Consider the following 22,263-nt stretch of genomic DNA (forward strand, 5'->3'; position numbering starts at 1 on the left):
ACTCTGAAAATACCCACGACCCTAGAAAAAGCAATACAACTACTTTCTATTTTTAGAAAAAAGAAAAGCAGAAAAGTAGGTTCTTGGATTGGCCCCAAAATGCCAAAAACAAAACTTTTTAAAATTTAGAACAAGCTAGAAAAGTAAGTTTCATAAAAATAGGAAGTTGTCAGAATTGATCCCGAAAAATTGCATTTTTACTCCTTCAACCTGTCTAAGCACATTTGTAGCTCCAGAACACTCTTTCGACCACTCCTTATTGATTTTGATGACTCCTCCAAATTTCGAAAAGATGGGTGGCAAAACCTCAAGGCACCAAAAAACAACTCTGAAAAGGAAAAACAAGGGGGTCCCCATTTGCAATGGAGCGATGTGTGATTACATCACAACGGGTACTAAAGTGGCTTTGTGGCTATTCGCTTTTATCCACAACACTCCCACAACTTGATGAATCCCCAATTGAGCACGAAATTCTCACATTTTGATTTCTTTCTTCCATTTCTTTTTCACTACTCTCATTTCTGCTTTTTATGATCTTTTATGAAATAATAGTGCAAGTGCAAACTGAAAATAGGAGAAAGGTTTTATGCATTTCTTCCTTTAAACTTTGAAAAATAAGAAGAAAAAACAAGCGGAAGAATCACATATCTCTTCCACTTCTCTTGCTACCTCTCTCCTCACTACTAACTAATGCTGTTTTTTCCAGCTGCACCTTCAAACCTTGCTCAAAATGATTTTTTTGGCATGTAAAAACGAGTTAGAATGAGATGAAGAGGTTTTGTTTTGTTGATTTTTGGCTGAGTGCGGTGTGTAAGTGTAGAACAATCATTTTTTTGATTTAGCACGTTTTTGAAAAAAATAATTGATTGCACAGCTATGAGGAGGGCTGGCTGTCCTTGGGATGGTTAGGGGACATTTGAGATATCCTTATGCGTCCTAGGGACATTTGATCCTTTCCTATCCATCTTATCATTTTTTGAAATGGCTAGTGCAAAAAAGAAAAATAGAAAAAGTGTGGATGGCTAGGGTATGTGTTTGACCCATACTTGTGTCTCGGAACTTCTTCAGGACAGGTATACTTGAATAAAGCCTAAGGAAATGATTTTTATACATTTGATGCCAAATATTTATGCATTAATTAATGCTACATTTGTTTTTGATTTTTCAGAAGTCATTTTTCTTCCTTTTTATTATATCGTAGGTACCAAAAATTTCATGAAAGGAACATGGACTTCATACTCAACTCCATATCTACAGTTTTTGGTGACTACATTTGTATATAACATAGCTGTATCATTATTCATATAGTTGCATGTCCTAATTTGAATTGCATCGCTGCCCTTATATTGGGGCCCAAATGATGCATGTCTCGAACCAATTTTGTATTAAATTAACATATTGGTTGTCTTCTAAAATTTGTGTCTGCATGCTTTAGAATTAATCTTTTGGTTGTTATTAGATTAGCTCAAATAGTTAGATTGTCTCTTTGAAGCATTTTGCCTGTTTCTTCCTACATTAATCGTCTTAGCAAAGTAAATCATATTTCCAAAGGCTGTATGGATGCGTGCCATTTGTCTTTTTCTCCGGCTCCATATGTGTTAGCAGAGAGTTATGTTGTTTTTCCCAGTCTCAAGTACATAAGTCAAACAATTAAGCTTTTTTCTTTTCTCCACTTCATATGAGTTAGCAAGGAACGATGTTATTTTTCCCAGTGGTTAAGTAAATAAATCAAATAATCAAGATAGTTGAGTCTATTAAAAAAACCTTTTAAAAATCACTTTTCCCATTATTACATAAATAAGGGCGTAGCAGAATATCTTGAGAGAGAGAATTTGAGTGCGAAATAGATGAACTAATCAAATCAGGTTTCTGATAGGTGGAACGTGAAGGAGATTTTTTTTCTTAAAGATCTCTAACTGAGCTTTACATTGGTATGGTTTGCTTATTACTTAAGTAATTTTCCAGGGTAGCAATATGAATAATAACATAGCTGAAAATGTAGAGACACAATGAAATGTGGTGAAGTTTAGAAAGGAACAGCCAAGCATGCTGGCTGAAGAAATTGTGCTTAATTTTAAAATTTGCAACCTATTCATCAAAAAGGAACATTTATTGCCAAGTTTTTAATGTTCTAAACTTTTACCCATTAAAAGTGGGAAAAAGAGGGTCCTTTAAAATTCCGAGGTGAAGAATGATATCCTCCATTGAATAAGAGAGTAATAAGTATCCAAGTCTATCAACTGCTTTGAAAGATACTGTCTTCAAGATAAACCCAATAGAACATGTGGGGCCATCTTGAATAGATGATATGGCTGATAAATTAAACTTTCAAACAAGTGAAGATAAGGTCATTTTGAAAGAGCACAAGTGATTAATATCCTTTCCTGGGAATGGTAGATCAATACAAATCATTATTTTCATAATCAAAATGATCCACCAAATTTTTGCTTCATATCAATCATTTTAAACAAATTGTTCTTCCTAATCAATTTTCTAAATATGTATTATGTTAAGACACCCCCAATTCTTTTTTAGAAGTTTGGCAAATGAGCTTAATTAGCAATAACATGTAATTGGTGGTTTCCGGTTGTTGTAAGTTTGATATGGTAATTTTGAAACATGCACATTGTTGCTAATATCAATTGCTTGATGACAACATTGTTTCAAATCAATGGTTCATACATACCATGAATAGATTTCATGGAAGCAACTTGAATAACCTCAGATTGATAGCCTAAGGACGAACTAAAAAGGTCTGATTTGATAAATTAAATGCTGGCAGGTGTGCATTAAGTTTATCCACAGCTTCAACAGTAATAATCTTCTTGTCTCCAGCCTAAAACACTCTGAGCCAAGTCGACACTGTAACATTTGCTTAGAACACCAACATGATCACTTACCTCTGTATAAAACCAATGGAAACAGCTTCTAATGGTCTGAAATATAAGCTGATTATTGAGAGGACTGAACTAAGACTGAAGATTGTTTCATAGAGCAAGGGAAGACCTCCAAATCTCGCACCAAAGATGCATAACTCCAGTTCCCAAGGACTCCAGTTTTACCAAAATACACAGCGGAATTCTATTGTCTCCAAAATCCAAACCAATAAACTCAGGCGATATCTGAAAGTGAATATCAATCTAGGCAGCTATGTAGTGCAGGAAATAACAGGGGCAGTTAATCATATAAAATGTCCAACACTTCTTAATTGTTCTTATTCAATTCCCAAATTCCTTGCAAAGTGATAAAAATTGCTGGAATAATTCTGGAAGTGAATATATTTTTCTGTTGATGATTTTTGGGCAGATCTGCTATGTTTTGTACCACTCAAAATGCATCATCTGGACAGGTAATTGACCAATCAGCTTCTACATGAAAAACCCACCTTCCAAATATCAAACCAGCATTTGGTCACTTAGATGCCTACTAACAAGCATATTAATGACAGCGAAGATAAGGCACCTGCCTTGCTCTTCACTTGCTAGGTCTGAGAATTCTTTTATGGCAAGAATTAATGATTATATGTGCCATTATTTGTCATTCAATGCCTATAAATGTAGCCACAAACAGGTTCCAATGACTTCAAGTGGACTAGTTACCACTTTTAAGCAGCGGAAATACTCACAATGACCAATGTTTAAGACAAGGAGATGACACGCTAAGCCTCAAGTGCCCTGGTACAAAGCTACAACACTGCCAGGAAATTCAGCCTGCTGTTAATCACTTGAAAGAAGTCCACAAATCAGGTCGCCCAGGTGTGAGAATCATCTGTCATTAATTTCAAACATCACCTGCAAACTAGTGTTCCAATACTCATTAGAATGGCCGGCACAGCTAGGGCATCATCCAGGAAGAACACAGCAGTGTGACTAGCAAAGAAACACCAAAAAGTAACTTATCAATAATCACAAAATACTCAAGGTCTTGAATATAAAAAGTTATAAATGTTTTAAGCCTGGGGATATTTTTTACTAGATCCTGAATATAAACATTAGATGATGTATGTTTTGACATTATGAGCATTGGAAAGATTCCTTATACGATGTGCCTGAATAGAAATAAGTTAATGTAATATTCATATAATATGGTTATAATTTAGGATATTTTTTTGTGAATCATTGCTTTTTGAAAAGGCAGGGACATGCTACAATGTCACATTAGTGTTGCTAATGATGGTGGTGTTGTAGAAACCTAAGCAAGTCAGTTCAAGTTCACGAGGGAAAGGTTGTAAAGGATAGATTCCGTCCAATGCCCTTGTGCTCACCAGCTTTGCTTCCTCCTCCACATGCACTGGTAATTATGATATTTACAAAATATTGAGAGTATATTTTGTGAAATGTTTCTTGATATAATATTTTTTGTTAAATGTAGATTTAAATGAGACGAATGTATCATCTAAAACTGAAATAAGAATATGTTTTGATATTGCTAATCCTTAGGTCATGATTCTTTCAAATTAAGTGGTTAAAGTACTAAATCGTTATATTTTGAGATTGTATACACTTGAATGTTAGAAAAATTTACATAGATAGTTGTATCTTTTTGGAAACTTTGATCACGTGTATAGTTAAGAATTCCGCATACACCATTGGAGTCCCATAAACATGGCATGCTGTTTAAACTGGTTTTATGAATGGAAAGATTTTGTAAAACGGTTGTGAAATAATTTCTTATTTAATGCACCAACATTTGTTCAACAATCTGATGATTGCAAAATTAATGTTTTGGCATGGAACAAGGAAAGAACTGCCACAATTGCAAAATGACCATATTGCTACATGCACAGAGCATTTGTTTGAAATGACTGCGATTCTCTTTTTGCTTAGTTATTAAAATTACTGATTGCTGTACATTTTATTTTGATTATATGAGGCATTGTTATCACTGCGCAGCAATGGCTTGGTTGATATCAAATATTTTTATCAATCACCAAGAATGCACTTTACCCAAGGATTTCTTTGAGGAGGCGAATATTGCTACGGTAGTTGTCATATTATAGAGGCTTACAAAATGTAAAATATGTTCGTGGAAATTAAGTTCAAGAAAAACTGGACAAAACAATGAAGTATTCTTTTGAAGCAAATATCCTATAGTAATTTGGACTTCAAATGGCATTTTTGATCAAGATTTAACTATGGTTAGAAATAAGGAAATAAATTATATCAATGTCCATGGATGATCAAAACTAGGTCAATGGGACTCAAGAGTACAACTTTTTGCAATAAACAATTCTAGGAAGAGAGACCTAGAAAAGCCCTACAAATAGTAAAAACCAAAAGCAAAGAATTACAATATAATAAAGGATGACTAATGCAAATGATCTCAAAACTAGTAAATGTAGGCAAGAAGGGAAACCAAGAGCTCCAAAGAACAAATGCCAAGGAAAACTAGAGATCATCAAGTATCACTATCTGGATAAAAAATGGTGAAGTCACTAGTCCCATCATTGATTATTGTGAAGGGACCCATTTAATATCTGATAACGCTTATCATTGAGTGTCAAGCGTTGGGAGGGTTAAACAAGATACACACAATAGGATCACATCAACCATCTAAGGCTGAAGTAACCCCCATATAAGCAAAAAATTCTTATAATGTGCATCCAATCTTGTGGCTTGGGTGGTGGCCAAAGAGGAGTAGATGTTTATCAACAAAAAGAAGTTGAACTACATTGTCTGGAAGGAATAGGAACATGACGTTGAGAGGAAACATTTTGAGGGTTAAGCTGTAAGGAGATCTCTTTAAAACCAGCAAGCAAGTATAAAAGAAAGAGGAACCCCTTCTCAAGCCAAAAGGAAGCTTATGAAAAAGGAGTTCAATGTGACTCATGGGATGGAGCCACATGGCATCCCAAATCCCCAAGTATTCAACCCCTTACAAATAAAAGACCCTCATACAAAATATTATAGATGACATACTTAACCCATGTGAAATCACGAGAGTTCACCTTCCTAGTGCAAGATGGAGTGAGATGCATTCCGTTTCCTTTTAGAGCATGACTTGAATTGAAGTACTCGCACTCAAGTATACCATGCACATTCAACATGTGCATTTTCAAAGGGTTCTAAAGCTTGAAAGTATTTTCTAAAACGCTCAATCCTATATGATTGATGGCCTATTGAATGTTGTGGTTGCAAAACAATGTGCTTTTCTAGACATAAATATATGTCAAAAATGAGTATATTAAAAGTTTTAATGTATTGTGGGACTATTTATTGATTAGGTGGTAGCGGGTATAAATACCTCATCTGTCCACTTCATGTTATTCATAAATCTATTTTGTAATTTTTTTTTGTAGTGTGATGAATTAACACACATCATTAACAACGCCTCCTTCGTGTGCCTATGTGTCTTTTGTTGATGATTTTCCACTTGGAGATATGTCAACTGAAATAAGATGTCATATAATCTTTGCATGTTATTAGAGCATAGAGGTCCTTGGCGTAAGTTAGGCACATTGAGTAAGTAAGTGATGCAAGGATAGTAGTCCTTGAGACAAAGTTTGACGGTGCCATGGAAGATAGAACATTTCAAGACATTTTAAGGCATGAGGTCTAGGAAAATTATTTGACAAAAAATGTGAAACATGGTAGAGTAACTGTACTATAAGGAAGAAAGTATGATTTTGAAGTCAAAAGTCTATGTTCAAGTGGAGAATTTGGAGAATGTACAATTGATTGCACATTTGAAAGGAAACAATGTTAGTGGTAAATTCATTAATGTTAATTTACCTGAAAATGGTAGAGCAAATACACAGGTTATGATGCCATTGTTATATTATTGTAGACAATAGTGAAGTGCTATATAATATATTATTTCATTTGGTTGTTTTGCAATATATTATGTGAATGCTTATCAAACGTTGCATTTCCATACTAATTTAATTATTCATAAACTATTACTAAGTTACTTGGACGACTTTATCACAAAAGGTAAGCATTGTATGATAACACCCCCTCTAAAGACTTGCAATAGTAAAAGAAAAATATATTCATTGAAGGGAAAACACACTAACAAAAAATATAAAAGATTAGAACTAAATTGAACCAAATGTTCTTAGAAGCTTCTCTTCGAAAACAAATCATTAACTAGGTAGAAATTTGTCAAGCTGCCTTGTAACTTTCATAGGTGTAGCTCTTGTGTTAAATTCTTGCGATTCTGGATTCGACCTCCCCAAATTGTCAAATTTTGATTCTTCGAAATTATTGGACAACCATCCATGTGTAGCTACATCAGCAATGCTCCATGAAGTTTTCTCATGATTTTCAAAGGGTATAATTCCCAAGATTCACAAATTCTTAGAACCATAGCAGAAAAAATGTTTTGGGGAAAAAATTGGCAAAGTAAAAGTATAAATGTTTTCAGAAAAATCCTGATTTAGACTTTAAAAAGTTGGGGGAAAATCGGATTTAAGAAAAAAAAACATTAAAAAATGTTGGAAAAGGGACAAAAACTACTTGTTTTTTGAAATTTAAAGGCATTTCCATAGCATAGAGGTATATAAAGCAAACAAAATAGTGAGTTTAGCTCGTGAATTGTCAAGAATAGAGAGTTTATCCCATAAATTGTCTTGAATAGAGAGTTTAGCCTATGAATTGTCTAAATGAAAATTTTGTTTAAAACAGAAGAGCACAGTGTAGCATATAAGCATTGTCTACTAAATGATGCTTTGGTAACTTCTATATCAAGTTGATAAAGTTATTGCTAAGTTAACGATAAAAAAATTCACTAAATGATATGTGAGTAAACCTTTAGTCTTGTTGTATTATGTGAGTGGATGCTAAAATGTTACTATCAACATTGCATTCCAAATTATTATTAATATTAAAAGAATGTTTAACCATGGAGACTGCTGTATAATAACAAATTTGGAAAACTTGAAAAACTTAGGAAAACCTAAAAACATTTACAATAAACATGTGTGCATCCTACTAGGATAAAAGAAAAAAACATTTTATCAGTGTGAAAATTTCAAGTGGGAAACATCAAAGAATATATCATCCAAGCAAAAATCTAGTCAATCAATAAAAGAGAAACCTTTTCTGATAACAAATAGAGTCAAATGGGCATGAATTATGCATTTTGAAAGATCTAATGTACAAAATCAAGTTACAGTCAAAAGTTTTTGTATTGAACCAAACCTTCAAAGTTGGTCAAAGTATTGACTCATATAATGCAGAAGTAGAAGATAGACACAAAACACTTTTTAAGATAGATATGTCTAATGTCAAAGTAAGCTTACAAAGTCACAATGACCCAGATTTTGATGTCACAAAGATTGGACATCTTGGTTTAATACTGGGTTGCATATAAACATCGAGTTGATGTTTTTATGCAGCCAAGGGTTTTTGCTGTACAACTCGAGAGAATGCTAAAATGTTATGAAGACAACGATGATCTACACAAAATTAAACTATGATAAAGTAGACATAAAATATGAAGTAGCCATAGTGAGATAAAATATAACCTCAAAATTTAGACCATTCATCTGTCATGATGGTAAAATACTCTATTTAGAAGGATGCCTCAGCCAAAAAAATAGGTTCAATGTTTTTTATCTTGTTTTTTTAAATTGAAAGATCCTTGTGATGTGCATATTGAAATTTTTATTTAACATTCAACATAGATAAGAAGTAGACATAAAACTAAACTATGTGTGATAGCATTTTGATTGTACTAACATAAATCTTAGCATTTGAATATAGATGAAATTCAATCATGATAAGGTAGATACAAAATATGAAGTATGAACAACAAGCGAAGATATAACCTCAAAATGTAGACCATCGACTTGCCGTAACAATAAAATAATCTCTCTTTGGATGGAATCCCAACCAAGTATAAGATAAACATTACATTTTTTATCTTGTTAATTTAAATTGAAAGATCCTCGTGATGTGCAGATTGAAAATTTTATTGAATAGTTTATACATCTGATTGTATGCACTGATTGAATTTTGTGTAAGTACTATTTATATGAAGTTATAGAATGTATTTGCATAAGTGTTAAAACAAAAAAATGCCTACCTTTGATTGAAATGCACCACTTTCTGACTACTTGCAAATTTACAACTAGTTGTGCGTTCAATGCATGTCTTGACGAGCTCCCGTTTGTAGTTGTGCTCTAAAGTTATTGCGCAATTGTGCCATTCTTAAAATATTTCCCCATTTTGCATGTTTCAAAGGTTTCACAAGTTGTTGAGAGATAAGTTAATGTTATAGATACAATTTAAATGAAAAAATGTTGTTGAAAATTGCAATCACTGCTTTTTTTTACGAAGACTAGATTTCTTTGGGGAAAAAATCATCTACGGGACTGATTCACAAAAAATTGAGATTTTTCGGAGGTTTTTGCTTTTCAACTTGGACTACCTTGGAAGCCATCTATACCGAGCTTCATCTACACTAGATCCAATTCTTGTATTCGAAGTGTGGGAATGGTAATAAGCCTGTTCTTCATCAACAAATTGTTTATTATTTTTAGCGTTTCCTGCAGCCTCAGTAATGGCTAAATTAGCTACATTTGGTTTGTCTCTGATCTTGCTCTTGAGAACATCGTTGGTTTGAATTCTATAGTTGCGACTAATAGCTCTCAGTCTAACATCTAAAACAAGAGAATTGACATGAAATCAGAAAATTAAACTAAACAAAAAATTCAAAAAAAATTGAAATCTGCAAATGTAAACATCATAATTTAGAAAATCAGCAAAGTGTACCATTGTAAAATTTAGAAAAAGGCATATGGTTTTTAAAGGAAAATTTATTTTGATGCTTCCGAAAAAAGGGTCTTTGTGAGCTTCTCTCTTTCAGCCATTTTCAAATAAGGGCTCTTCGACCACCTACTACTTACAAACATCTGCTTGAGGTTGAGCAAGGTGTCTTCAAAACGCTGCAATGTGATGGAAATAGTCACAAGCTGTGTAACTCTCTCAACCACATGAGCTCATTTCCATCTATGTTCTCTCTCATGTAATGTCCCCTTTTGGCTTAATATATAATTAAATAATCAAAAGCATGTTTAATTATTTAATAAGCCATTTGTAATTATTTAATATTATTCCTTTTTAAAAAGTACATCATAAGGATAATATTATATAATTACTTAGGTGACTTAATAAAGTGGGAAATCAAATCAAGTTACCTTTAATTCAAAAGGAAATAAAAGAAAAGAAATGAAAAGGAAAGAGAAAATGGAAGGCCAAGGGACATTCAGAAAGTTATTAAAGAGGATTGTTTTAGCATGTTGGGTTTATTCATTTCTTGGTTGTAACCGTGTGAGGTTCTGGAGATTTGGGCTTGGTCCATATTAGCCTTCTTGAGGACGAAATCCCTCTTGAAGAAGACTAGCCACGGTGGTGAAAGATCTACTTTGGCTGGTGTTTGCTGAAGATATCAGACTGTTGTTGGTATGCGAATTTCCAATCCTTATATACATCTTGTAACTGTGATTGTGAGGTTTCTTGTGCATCCAATCATTCCATGGCTACGATTGGGAAGATAATTTTGTTGTTATTTTGCTCAAGGTTGTAATTATTTATCTATTTTAATGATAAAATGCGTATTTAATTTCAGATCTCTATTTCAGTCTGATACTATATGATTTTCAATATAATTTGCTGAATGAATAGAAATCAACTTTCATGCATGTTGGTTGAAAATTTTGTACACTCGGGGGAATATACAAAATTGTGGTTTCAACCACAGTGTGTGAGTAAAACTCTCCTAATTAAGGGAAGGCTCCCCCTATCTAACTATAACTTTAAAAATAAAATGGGATGGGACAACAGTCTTTCTTCTTGTTTCAAGAAAGACAATATCCTTTTCTTTTCAGAGAAAAGTGTTGATTTTCCCAGGTTTTATTGGATGTATTTTAATGTATATATCTGATTCAATCTAATACTTGCATTCTTGGAATTCTATGTGTTCTCAAATTGAATAACATTATACTATATATATTCCTTTGGAGAGGCATGTCCTTGAACGAACATGTCTCTCCTATAATTATAATAATTTAATCAATATTATAATATTTCATCAATCAATTATTAATTTAGAATAATATAATAGATTAATATTGAATATTAAATTTTATATGATTAATAATAATATAATAATATAACATAATAATATATTATTATTAATCAACACATATTATATGTATTCTAAATGATCATTCGACTGAAGCTACAAACATTAACACTCCCTCTTAGCTAGGGAGGATGATCAGACAGAATGTTTAGTGATCTCCCATGTCAACACTTATGGCCCTCACCATAGCTACAGAAAACATAATTAACACTCCCTCTTAGCTAGGGAAGATAAAATCAATGCAAATGCATTAAGTCTAGATTAATTATGGAATAGAGAAAATATTATCTCACTATGATATCAGGAAGTATGGTATAAACAAGAATATCAAGGCACATGATATTCACCATAACTCAAAAATATTATCTCATGATATTGGGAGTATTTGCATCAACCATATGATGCTCATCATAGGGGACCATAGTCTCAAGGTGTGAATTTGCCTCCGTCGGTGATTCTATTCACAAGATCTTGCGTGGATTGCCTCTGTCGGCGATTCTATCCATAAGCTCTTGTTTGGATTGCCTCAGTCGGCGATTCTATCCATGAGCTCTCACGTGGATTGCCTCAGTCAGCGATTCTATCCACAAGCTCTTACGTGGATTGCCTCAGTCGGCGATTCTATCCATGAGCTCTCACGTGGATTGCCTCAGTTGGCGATTCTATCCATGAGCTCTCACGTGGATTGCCTCAGTCGGCGATTCTATCCATGAGCTCTCACGTGGATTGCCTCAGTTGGCAATTCTATCCACAAGCTCTTACGTGGATTGCCTCAGTCGGCGATTCTATCCACGAGCTCTCATGTGGATTGCCTCAGTTGGCGATTCTATCCATGAGCTCTCACGTGGATTGCCTCAGTCGGCGATTCTATCCACAAGCTCTTAAGTGGATTGCCTCAGTCGGCGATTCTATCCATGAGCTCTCATGTGGATTGCCTCAGTCGGCGATTCTATCCATGAGCTCTCATGTGGATTGCCTCTGTCGGCAATTCTATCCACGAGCTCAAGTTATTGTAAGATCGCCACCTTCCAATAACCTCAAAAATACAAGTGGAAATCATTTGGAAGTCGTCACTTCCTTATGATTTACACAGGGCCCATAAGGCATTAAATGATTTCATTAGTATAATAATCAATTGAATCAAGTTTTACCTCACAAGTGTTTCGCCTTAAATAGTGAAAATCACTCTCAATTACTATGATCGAAATTGTCACAAGTTGACTGAACCATCTACTCCCTCTGAAGCTCAAGTTCTTGTATCAACCTCTTGTCCTCTTTTGAAATGTCAGACTCCCTCTGCATCTGGTCTCAATCATCAATTCGTTTATAAACATCAATTTATTTCTCCCTTCAATTCAATTTTATTGTGCTTTCGTTCTTAATTTTAAAACATTTCCTTTCATAAGGTGAGCCCATATAAGAAATATCACGCATGAATCATCTCTCATCATAATTCCCTTTGAATGATGTAGAACATTTTCATAATTTTGATCAACACTTTCATTATGATCTGCCACACACAGTCGTTAATAACTTTTGCAATTTACCAAATTTATCCAATCTCTTCGGTGAGATGTTAGAAAATCTAATTACAAACATTTTCTCCAAGTTATACCCAGATCCAACAGTTAAAACAAAAGTTATGTCATTTTTTCCAAAACTGCTAACCCTAGGTAGGGTTTCAAGTGACCTGCACCAAAGTCGTCATATCTCGCACAAAACTGAATCAAATTTGATGAGATAAACATATTTGAAAACTAGAAACACAGATCTTTCCATCCATATATTATAGTCTTCATTTTTAGGCCAACCAAGGGCTGTACAATGGCATATTTCAGACTAAAAATTCTAGAAAAAACTGAATTCTCCAACCCTCTCCAACCTCCAAATTAAACTTCACAGGCCTGAGCTCTGATACCATGTTGATTTTCCCAGGTTTTATTGGATGTATTTTAATGTATATATCTGATTCAATCTGATACTTGCATTCTTGGAATTCTATGTGTTCTCAAATTGAATAACATTATACTATATATATTCCTTTGGAGAGGCATGTCCTTGAAGGGACATGTCTCTCCTTTAATTATAATAATTTAATCAATATTATAATATTTCATCAATCAATTATTAGTTTAGAATAATATAATAGATTAATATTGAATATTAAATTTTATATGATTAATAATAATATAATAATATAACATAATAATATATTATTATTAATCAACATCTATTATATGTATTCTAAATGATCATTCGACTGAAGCTACAAACATTAACAAAAAGTGATAGCGATTTGATATAAAACAACAATAACAACTTTCGAAATGAAATGAGAGAAAGAAAATGAAGTTTACTGAAAGCACAAAGACTTCTGTCACTTCCTTCGGGACAGGACAACAATATCGAGCTCAAAGTCTTGATTATGTGAAGTCCTATCTACCCTTTTCTATACTAACTCTATTAAGAACAAATTATAATAGCACAAAGCCTGAAATATCTTATTCTTCCTGCGCAAGACGGCAAGAACAAGTGTGAGCTCAAAGACTCACAACTTTTTCTTACAAAAATCTAATTGCTTCTAAACTCTATTTAAGAACAAGTGCAAGCACAAAGTCTTACAACTCTTTCTCAATACCTTCTACTTTAACTAAATTAATCTCCAATAGTTGCAACTCAAAGACTGCAAATTAGATTCGATTAAGTTTTCAAAGAAACACTTGCAAGAAAGGTAATATTGAACACAAACTCAAGAATGTAGCACAAAGACTCAAAGCTTGAGCGATTTTCTTGTATTCCTTTCAATTCTTCAATTTACACATAAAAGCTTAAAGACTTCTTTTCTGCAAATTTGGCAGAGTTTTTGCTTGCTTTCTAAAAGATGAAGGTTACAATAGACCTCCTCAAATATTTATAGGACAGGAGTCATGAGAAAAAGGTGGGAGGATCCCAACTAACTTGAGAAATTCTCTCAACCACAAAGACTTATTCAATAACTAACTATGACTTATTCCAACTACAGTCCTAACTGAAAACAACCTGTAGTTGCCTTACATGTAATTACAAAAGTGCAAGTAATAACTTAACTTGCAATTTACAAAAAGGGATTTTTACATGTAACTTGTCAAAAGAAAAACTACAACTAAGAAATTACAATTATGGAAAAACGCAACTAAGTGTTGAAAAAACACTTAAGTTGCAGTATGTGAAGACATGAATCCTTCCAACTTCTGGATGATCGTTTGCAGCTCTCTAGGATTCGGTTCGTGGGTGTTCTTGGCAACAACCATGGTCTTTACGATGGTATCATGGCATCGAAGGAGCATAGAGTTGTTCTTCTCCAAGATGGACTGAATTTCATGCAAAAAGATTTGGTGTTTCATTAAAACCTGAATTGAAGCAGCTGAGAATTGTTTGTTCCTCCATTTATTATGAATCCTCATCTGTAAATTTGCAAGAACTTCTTCTTCTAGTATTATCTCTCCATCTTGACTCATTATGTTGCAAGTGGCCTTCTCACAATGGGAAATAATGCCTTGGAAAACTTTCCCTTGCAATCTCATTGCATCATCAATCTCCTCAATGAGGGATTTAAGAACAAGGGCCTTATTTTCTAGAAGCTCTTCGAATTCCAAGTACGTGACCTCGGAAGGGATCATGACATGCTCCTGAAGAACACTCAACAGTCGTTGGGGCATGGTGCGCCAGATTTTCAAACTACCTTCAACACTTTCCAGATTCTTTTTGAAAGCGTCGGAGGTATCATTCAATTTCTCTTCAATGGTCTCCAACTTAGACGTTATCTGAAAAATGGCTTTCATCACTTGTGCACATAGATTATGAAGTTAATCAACCCAGGAATCCAATGCTTGTACTTTCTGAGCAGCCCTTTCAACTCCACGAATTGATTCTTGGGAACCGGAAGAACTTGTGGGATTACTCCCTTCAACAACAGGCTTTGTAACTTTATGAATAAATGCCACAAGTTGCCGATTTTCTTCTTCTAGCTTATCTTTCTTTGTCAGAAGTTCATCATATCGCTGCGCTAGTGAGGCTACAGAATATTGGGCATCATGTTTAACTACCTCACGCGTTTGCTTACCCAATTCCACCCTTGTGACCTTGTAATCAGCAATTGACATCTCTTCAAGTGGCTTATCTGCTAAAGGTTCAACAATTTCAGCTACCTTCATCTTGTTGCTATCAACAGTTACTCTGGAGATAGTCTTGGCCTTTTTAGCAACTTTGGGCCTAGATTGTTTCAGTTGCAGATAATCAAAGGCATCAGATGAGATTTCTTGCTTCTCTCTCTTTGGGGTAAAAGAACTAAGCCACGGAGGTAAAGCCATCAACTCTCCTTCAGTAACAACTGCGAGTAGAGGAGAAGCAGTTTCTGTTTGAACAACTGTGGTCACCCTGGGGGAAGTATCCGTCTGCATAGCAACCATGGTTTGCTCAGTAACCGAAGGACATGAAGTTTGCTTCATGAACTCCTCAAAGCTGGAAGTAGAGGTATCAATCTCCGATAGATGAATGTATGGAGGAGTATCCTCGAAGATTTCCAGTAGACTCTCTTGTTGATGATCAATAGAGGGCTCAACTGCTGAAATGGGGACGACATTCCGAGGAGACTCCTCCACCACTATGTCAGGAGGAGATAGAGGCAACTCCATAGAGATTGAAGAGGGAATCTCATGAGGTGATTCCGAAGCTATCGATCTAGGAGCATCGTCTGATTGCTATCCTTCTTCTAGATCATCAGGATCAATCACATGAATGTGAAGCCGAGACTTCTCTTTCCCACGAACTGTTGCCTCTATAGGAGGAAGTACTGTTGCCCGACTAACCCACAATTTGATCCTTGTGCTTGAAGATGATGCACATTCCTTGTTGTCAACCTGAATCTCAGACTTACGTCCAAGAGGTCTCGTAGAGTCATCTTCTTTTCCAACCTTGATTTTAATGAGTCTAACACCTTTACTTTTCAGCCAAGCATTGGTGTTAGCCAAGATAGGCTGAAATCTCTCAAGAATGGACGTGGACTCGTTGTGTGACCATTGGATTAAAGGAAGTGGAGCTTCCTCAACCCTTCGTGAAATATATTCAGGATCAAGTAGATTCCTATCATCAATCATCCCTTGTGGAATATCCACCAAGTTCAAATCAATAACCTGCGCAATAGTAAGCCTACAGTAATCCATCTTGAGAACCTCTACTTCTGTTCGGAGATCTACCCAGATATCCTCAATACGATGCACATGCACGAAGGACTTTTTGATCTTTTCCTTCATACCCCGGTAATCAAAATCAGCTCTGGACTTAAACCTTTTGAGTTTAATTTCCTACATTTCAGTCTCCATGGCCTTGGCTTTGACGGATTTGACAAGAGAATACTGGCCAATTTTTAATGGTCTTGTTGTGGAAATCCCCATTCCAATCTTATGTCTGACAAATTGATGAGCGTGCATAGCCATGATCTGTCTTCCCAACTCCATAAGAATGATCTTATCAGTTGGGTATCTAGGAAGCATGTACGGTTGCCCACTGTAGCAGCCGACTCTCATATAGGTAAAGGTCGGGAATTGAAGAAACAAGCACCCATACTCATTCACTCTTTCCCATGCCTCATCTGATAGCCTTTTGTTCTTTAGAGTCTTGTCAAACTGGCACATGAAGTAGCCGAAAAATCCATCTTGAACTCTTCTGAAATGCAATCTGGTGGGTCTCAAAGGCAACTGATCATAATTTCCCATACTGGTATAAGCGAGCAATCACCCTTGGTAGAAAGACCAGGAAAATGTTTAAGTGACGCTGCCAAGTACACCAAATCGAGTTCATGTAGAAAGTCATGGTGGAAGAGACTGCTGCAAGTTGCTCGCACAAGCTATCACTAATGACTTCTCCGCATGATATGTGATGGGACTGTCTTATGAACATGATAAACTGGTACATCCAGGGTTCAAAAACATTGGAGTGTTCAAGACCCATCATTCTGCTGAGGAGAGTTATGATATCTCCAATTTCCCACTTGAAGTCACAATGGTACAACATGGCCTATGTTGAGAAAGTGGCTCGTGGCTCATGGATCCATCTATTAATATGACGTTTGCAGTCCTTCTCGCTTTTCACATAGTACTCAGTTGCACTACCTTTGGAAATGTCCATATAAACAGGTGCAGGTGGTATTCTGAAGACTTTCTCAATGGTATCAGGATCAAGGCGGATTATTGCCTCACCATCATCATTTTTGATGGTTCTCGTGTCCTTGTCAAAGTGATGAGCGCAAGCAAAGATAAATTCAGGTTCTAAGGCAGCCATTGGGAAAGAAGATGGATGATGAATATGGCAGTCCAACAACCGCTGCATATTGCTATCCTTTGGATCCTCCACCCTCTTGACAAATTCTGACATGTCTACATGCCAGATCTCCGTATCTATTATGCGATCCAAAGGAGAAGAGACTTGCGAAGGTGAAACTTCATTCTGATACTTGTCATATTTATACTTCATCTTCTTTGGAATTGGAGACGACAACAAATCTGACATTGAAGGACAACCTGGTATACTGCGATGAAGACTTAAAAGTGTTAAGGCAACATCATAATCAACTGCAACTAACATTTTTCCTTCTTCAAATGGGAAGAACTCCAACCCTTGCACTTCACGATTTTGTGAGAGAAAGATGGGAAATAAATGGGAATGCTAGGAATCTTGACTTTGACCAATTTCGGATCTTGGGGAAATTTTTGCAAGTATACAAGTTGGGAAGAGTGTACATGCAATCAGATTTTTAAAACCCGAATGCAAGTATACTTGCAAAATGGTAAATGGAGAAATGAGTGAAAAATGAGAGTTAGACTTGTGGGAAATGACGTGAACGGAAAGTACGGGTATAAGCGATATGGATGGATACAAATGGGAAGATTTTGGGAATGTCATTTTCATGAAAATGGGAAGAACTTTGGACATGCAATCCGGTTCTAAAAACCTGATTTTGGAAGGATGGGTATTTTAATCTTTGCAACTTGGGAATTTCAACAAAAAATGGTTAAATTCTTTTAACTGTAAGGGAAGAAGAATTATTTTCATCCAACTTGTAATCGGGATTTAAAATCCCGAATACAAGTAAAAAGGGAAAATGGGGAAGAACAATGCAATTCAAAAATTGCTTTGCAAAGGGGAAAATCTCTCTCAGAAAACCAATTTTTGGGGCAAAATCAACATATATACAAATTTACAACTAGAAAGGAAAAATAAGAAAACAAGAAAACAAGAATATGAAACAAGAAAAGAAAAGAAATCATACCTTGTTTCAATCTGAAAATGCCTCTTCAAAAGATGATCAATCTTTGAAAGAAGAAAGGATAGCTCTTAAATAGAGAATAAACCGTATTCAAAACCCTTGCCATGTTTTACCAAAACGTCATCAGCGGAAAAACGTGGCACCAAATCCAAATAAAATGGCCCAAGAAGTGGTCAAATCTCCTTCCAACTTCAACGCCTAGGTATGAAAGGCAAAAACGCCTTAGGAGATTGCAATTTCATGAAGTTTAAATTCCCCAAAACATGGATTCAAAGAACCACATGGTAAACCGTTTTAGCAAAAATGAGGGTTAAATCATTACTAAAACAGTAGCAACGAGCCCATAGCTCACAAAAACCACCTAGCAACACAAAGGCCTCCTTGCTCCATGAATTTCTCCACAAAAAATTGGGAAGAATTGCTGGCAAACTTGGCTTAGGAGAGGAAAATCGGGTTTTTGGGAAGAAAATAGAAGTTTTAATTCATGTATTCACATGTAGTAGAGAAGATCGGGTTTTATTTCCCATATAGCAAGTTTTAATTGTCACTTTTCTCTCAACAAGGCAAAATCGGGTTCTAGAAATGAAATTACAAGTTCAAAATTCCTCAATTCGCACTTTATGGAGAAAATTGGGTTTTTTGGGCAAAATAGCAAGTTTTAAATGTCACTTTATTTCATTTCTAGGCAAAATCGAGCTTTGGAGCGAGATGTGCAAGTTACAAAGTTACTCGTAAAGGGAAAATAAAATCCCTATAACAAGTTTTAATAACTTGCACATATGTAATAGGGGTTTAAAATCCCTATTACAATCAAAAGACATTAAAATAGGGGTTTTAGAAAAGAATTACAAGTTATTTATAAATATGCAATTTAAAATTAACTTGTAACTTATCCAAAAAATCCCTATCATAACTTAAAAGGCCAAAGGCATCAAGGGGGAAATAAAAGTTTGAGTTACAAGTTCTTTTTTCTATAAAGTGCACTTGTAATTAGCCAAATATTTCCCTACAAAGACCAAAACAAAAGAAATCATTAAAACTTGGAAGTCAAGGAAAATTTCCCACCTGCAGTTAGGTAGAAAATACCCGAAATTGAAGGAAAGACATTGCAAACGAACCCAAAATGCGACAAAATTCGAAACGTGGTTTGAGGATGGACTGAGGATTAAGCCAGTCCAAGGAATAGGCGAAATTATGCATTGGGAAGCGTGCGTAGAGTAAAATTTTCATTTTTTGATAAATTTTTTATGTAATGGTCCTTCATTTTTGAAAACAAAAATGAGGACAACAATGCAAACTGTTTGTTCAAATTCGTGTGAAATGTTTGGTAAATTTGGAGCAAATATCCATAGGGGATATTTCATCTCATAAAATTGTACTCTCATTTATGCTTGTACATTTATCTCAAGTCGCTAAGTTTCATTATACCCTAAAGTAGAAGGTCAATGTAGTGGGTTGTGCAAAGACTCGAAAACAACATAGGGTGCATCACCTCTAGAACCTTACCTGCTGTTACATATGCAGTTGGATTCCCTGTCACTATTTGGGCAACATTCTCTAGTCCCACCTCCACCATAATCTCATCCAAAATGTTCCACAAGGTCCCAATGGTTTTGATTTCACTAGACTCATCACTCGACTTCAAAAGCATTAAATGTTCACTTGATACCATTAGGAAGTTGATTAAGGTGTGATTCTTGCCATTTGTTCTGTTGTCAAATTGTTGTTCGTATTTCTGTATTCACAAAAAATAGACATCCCCTTTAAAATTTTTGTTAAAAAGTGAAAATTTTACTTTGAGGCATGCTTCTCGAGGCAAAATTTTGCTTCGTCCTTGGACTGGCTTAATCCTTAGTCCATCATTGGTCCACATTTCGAATTTCATCGTATTCTGAGTTTGTTTGCTATGTTTTTTCTTCAATTTCAGGTTTTTTCTTTGTGACTGCTAGTGGAAACTTTTCCTTTGATTGCAAGTTTTATTTTTCTCTTGTTTTAGTGTTGTAGGGAAATTTTAAAACAATTAGAAGCGCACTTTTTTTAAAACTTGTCACTTGTAACTTACTTTTTATTTCCCCCTTGCTTTTTATGTCTTTTAAGTTTTAGGTACTTTTTGGACAAATTACAAGTGAATTTAAAATTATAAGTTTAAAAAGGAACTTGTAATTTCTTTCAAAAGTTCCAACTTAAGTGATTTTGAGATGTGATAGGGTTTTTATTTCCCTATTACATGTTTTAATGTTTTTGGTCACTTGTAAAGGGAATTTTATTTGCCTATGGCATGCTCTTTATTTAAGTTAAGTCATTCAAACTTGTAAACGGGATTTTATTTCCCTATTACAAGTTATTTTGACATGTCTTCTTGTTCTTTTCTCTCACAAACCCAATTTTGCCTTTTGAGTGGAAAAATGAAGCAAAATTAAAACTTATAAAAGGGTTTCTAAAACCCGATTACATATCTTTTGAAAGCATTTTAAACTTGTTTTTTCTTCCCAAGAAGCCGACTTGCGTTTTTTCCTCAAGGAGTTCGAATTTGAATCCTTTTTTCTTGCTTTGAATCCAGATTTGATGGTGCCAAGTGTTGAGGGAAAGAGGCATGGGAGTTCTTGCTTCTACTTTCGATGGTTTTCTTGCCACGTTTTTGCCCTTTGCTATGCGTTTTGAACCAGCAAGTCATGGTTTTTCTTGCCATGTTTTTGGCATCCTTCATGCTGTTTTTGCAGCATCAATGAACGCATTTTAGTCTCTCTAACCTATACTTTTTGTTTCCTTGCTTCAACATGTACCTTTGGGAGGCGTTTGGACTCATTCTTCCTCCTCCTTGGATGCCGTTTTCGATGCTTATGGTTGAAATCCAAGTTTGTTAAAAACGTGGCAAGGGTTTCAATGTTTCGGTTTCGCCTTCTATTTAAGGAGTTGGTTGTTTCTTTGAAAGTTATTCCATCTCTTTGGAGGGCATCCTGATCAAGGAAGGTATGTTTTGTTTTCAGTTTTGTCTTTATTTTATTTTTGTCGTTTTAAATTCCTTGATTGATCATGATAGATGTTTGTTTTGTTCTTGTTTCAATTCGGGTTTGAGAGCGATCTTCCCATTTTTATCCAAGTCTTGAACGCAATTTGAGAATTGCGTTGTCTTTCCCTTCACATGTTTCCCTCTTCACCTGTATTCTGGTTTTTAAAATTCGATTGCAAGAAAGATGAATGAGTTTTCCCCTTTGGCTGAAAAGACTTCATCATCTTTTGCCAAAAGTTCAAATTTCAAAGTAGTAAAAGACTTGTCTTTTGCATTTCGGGTTTTAAAATCCTAATTACAAGTGAAGGTTTTCTTCCACTCTCTTGAAGTTAAAATGAAGACGATCTTCCAAAATTCATTCCATATTCATCCGCATTCATTAACCTTGTTCACACATTCCATTCCCATTATCTTTTCCATTTTTCACACATCCTTTCATTTTTCTTATTACAAGTTTACTTGCATTCGGGTTTTAAAAACCCGATTGCGAATATGTTCTACCCCACTTGCATATTTGTAACACATCTCCCAAGATCCGAAATTGACCTCAAGCCAAGTTTCAAGTGTTCCTACTTATTCACCATTTTCCTCTCGCGAGGGATTGAGTTTTTCTCCATTTAAAAGAAGAAATATGTTTCATTTAGCTGATCTTGATGTTGCTTTGACACTTCTAGATCTTCGTTGCAGCGCGCCAGGCTCTTGTTCAATGACTGATTTATTGTCATCTTCCTCTCAAAAGAAGATGAAATATAAATATGATAATTACCAAAATGAGATCTCTCCATCCCAAGTTTCCACTCCCATGGAGCACATCAAAGATATGGAAATAGAGCATATTGACATTTTAGAGTTCCTTAAACGG

At 35.0% G+C, this 22,263-nt stretch overlaps 1 protein-coding gene across 5 annotated transcripts in view; it reads left to right on the forward strand.

The window, feature by feature from the left end:
* LOC131031599 (uncharacterized) overlaps window positions 1–22,263 on the forward strand; it is a 250,528-nt gene that overhangs the window by 101,600 nt on the left and 126,665 nt on the right. For all 5 annotated transcript variants that reach the window (XR_009103063.2, XR_009103062.2, XM_057962752.2 and 2 more), the window contains one exon: window positions 4,188–4,293. Coding sequence is in view for 3 of the 5 variants with exons in the window: in XM_057962752.2 (XP_057818735.2) it covers window positions 4,188–4,293 (106 nt within the window). In the remaining 2 variants the exon portion in view is untranslated. The remainder of the gene's footprint in view (window positions 1–4,187; window positions 4,294–22,263) is intronic.

The sequence above is a fragment of the Cryptomeria japonica genome, chromosome 2 (assembly GCF_030272615.1).
Source record: "Cryptomeria japonica chromosome 2, Sugi_1.0, whole genome shotgun sequence".
Lineage (NCBI taxonomy): Eukaryota > Viridiplantae > Streptophyta > Pinopsida > Cupressales > Cupressaceae > Cryptomeria > Cryptomeria japonica.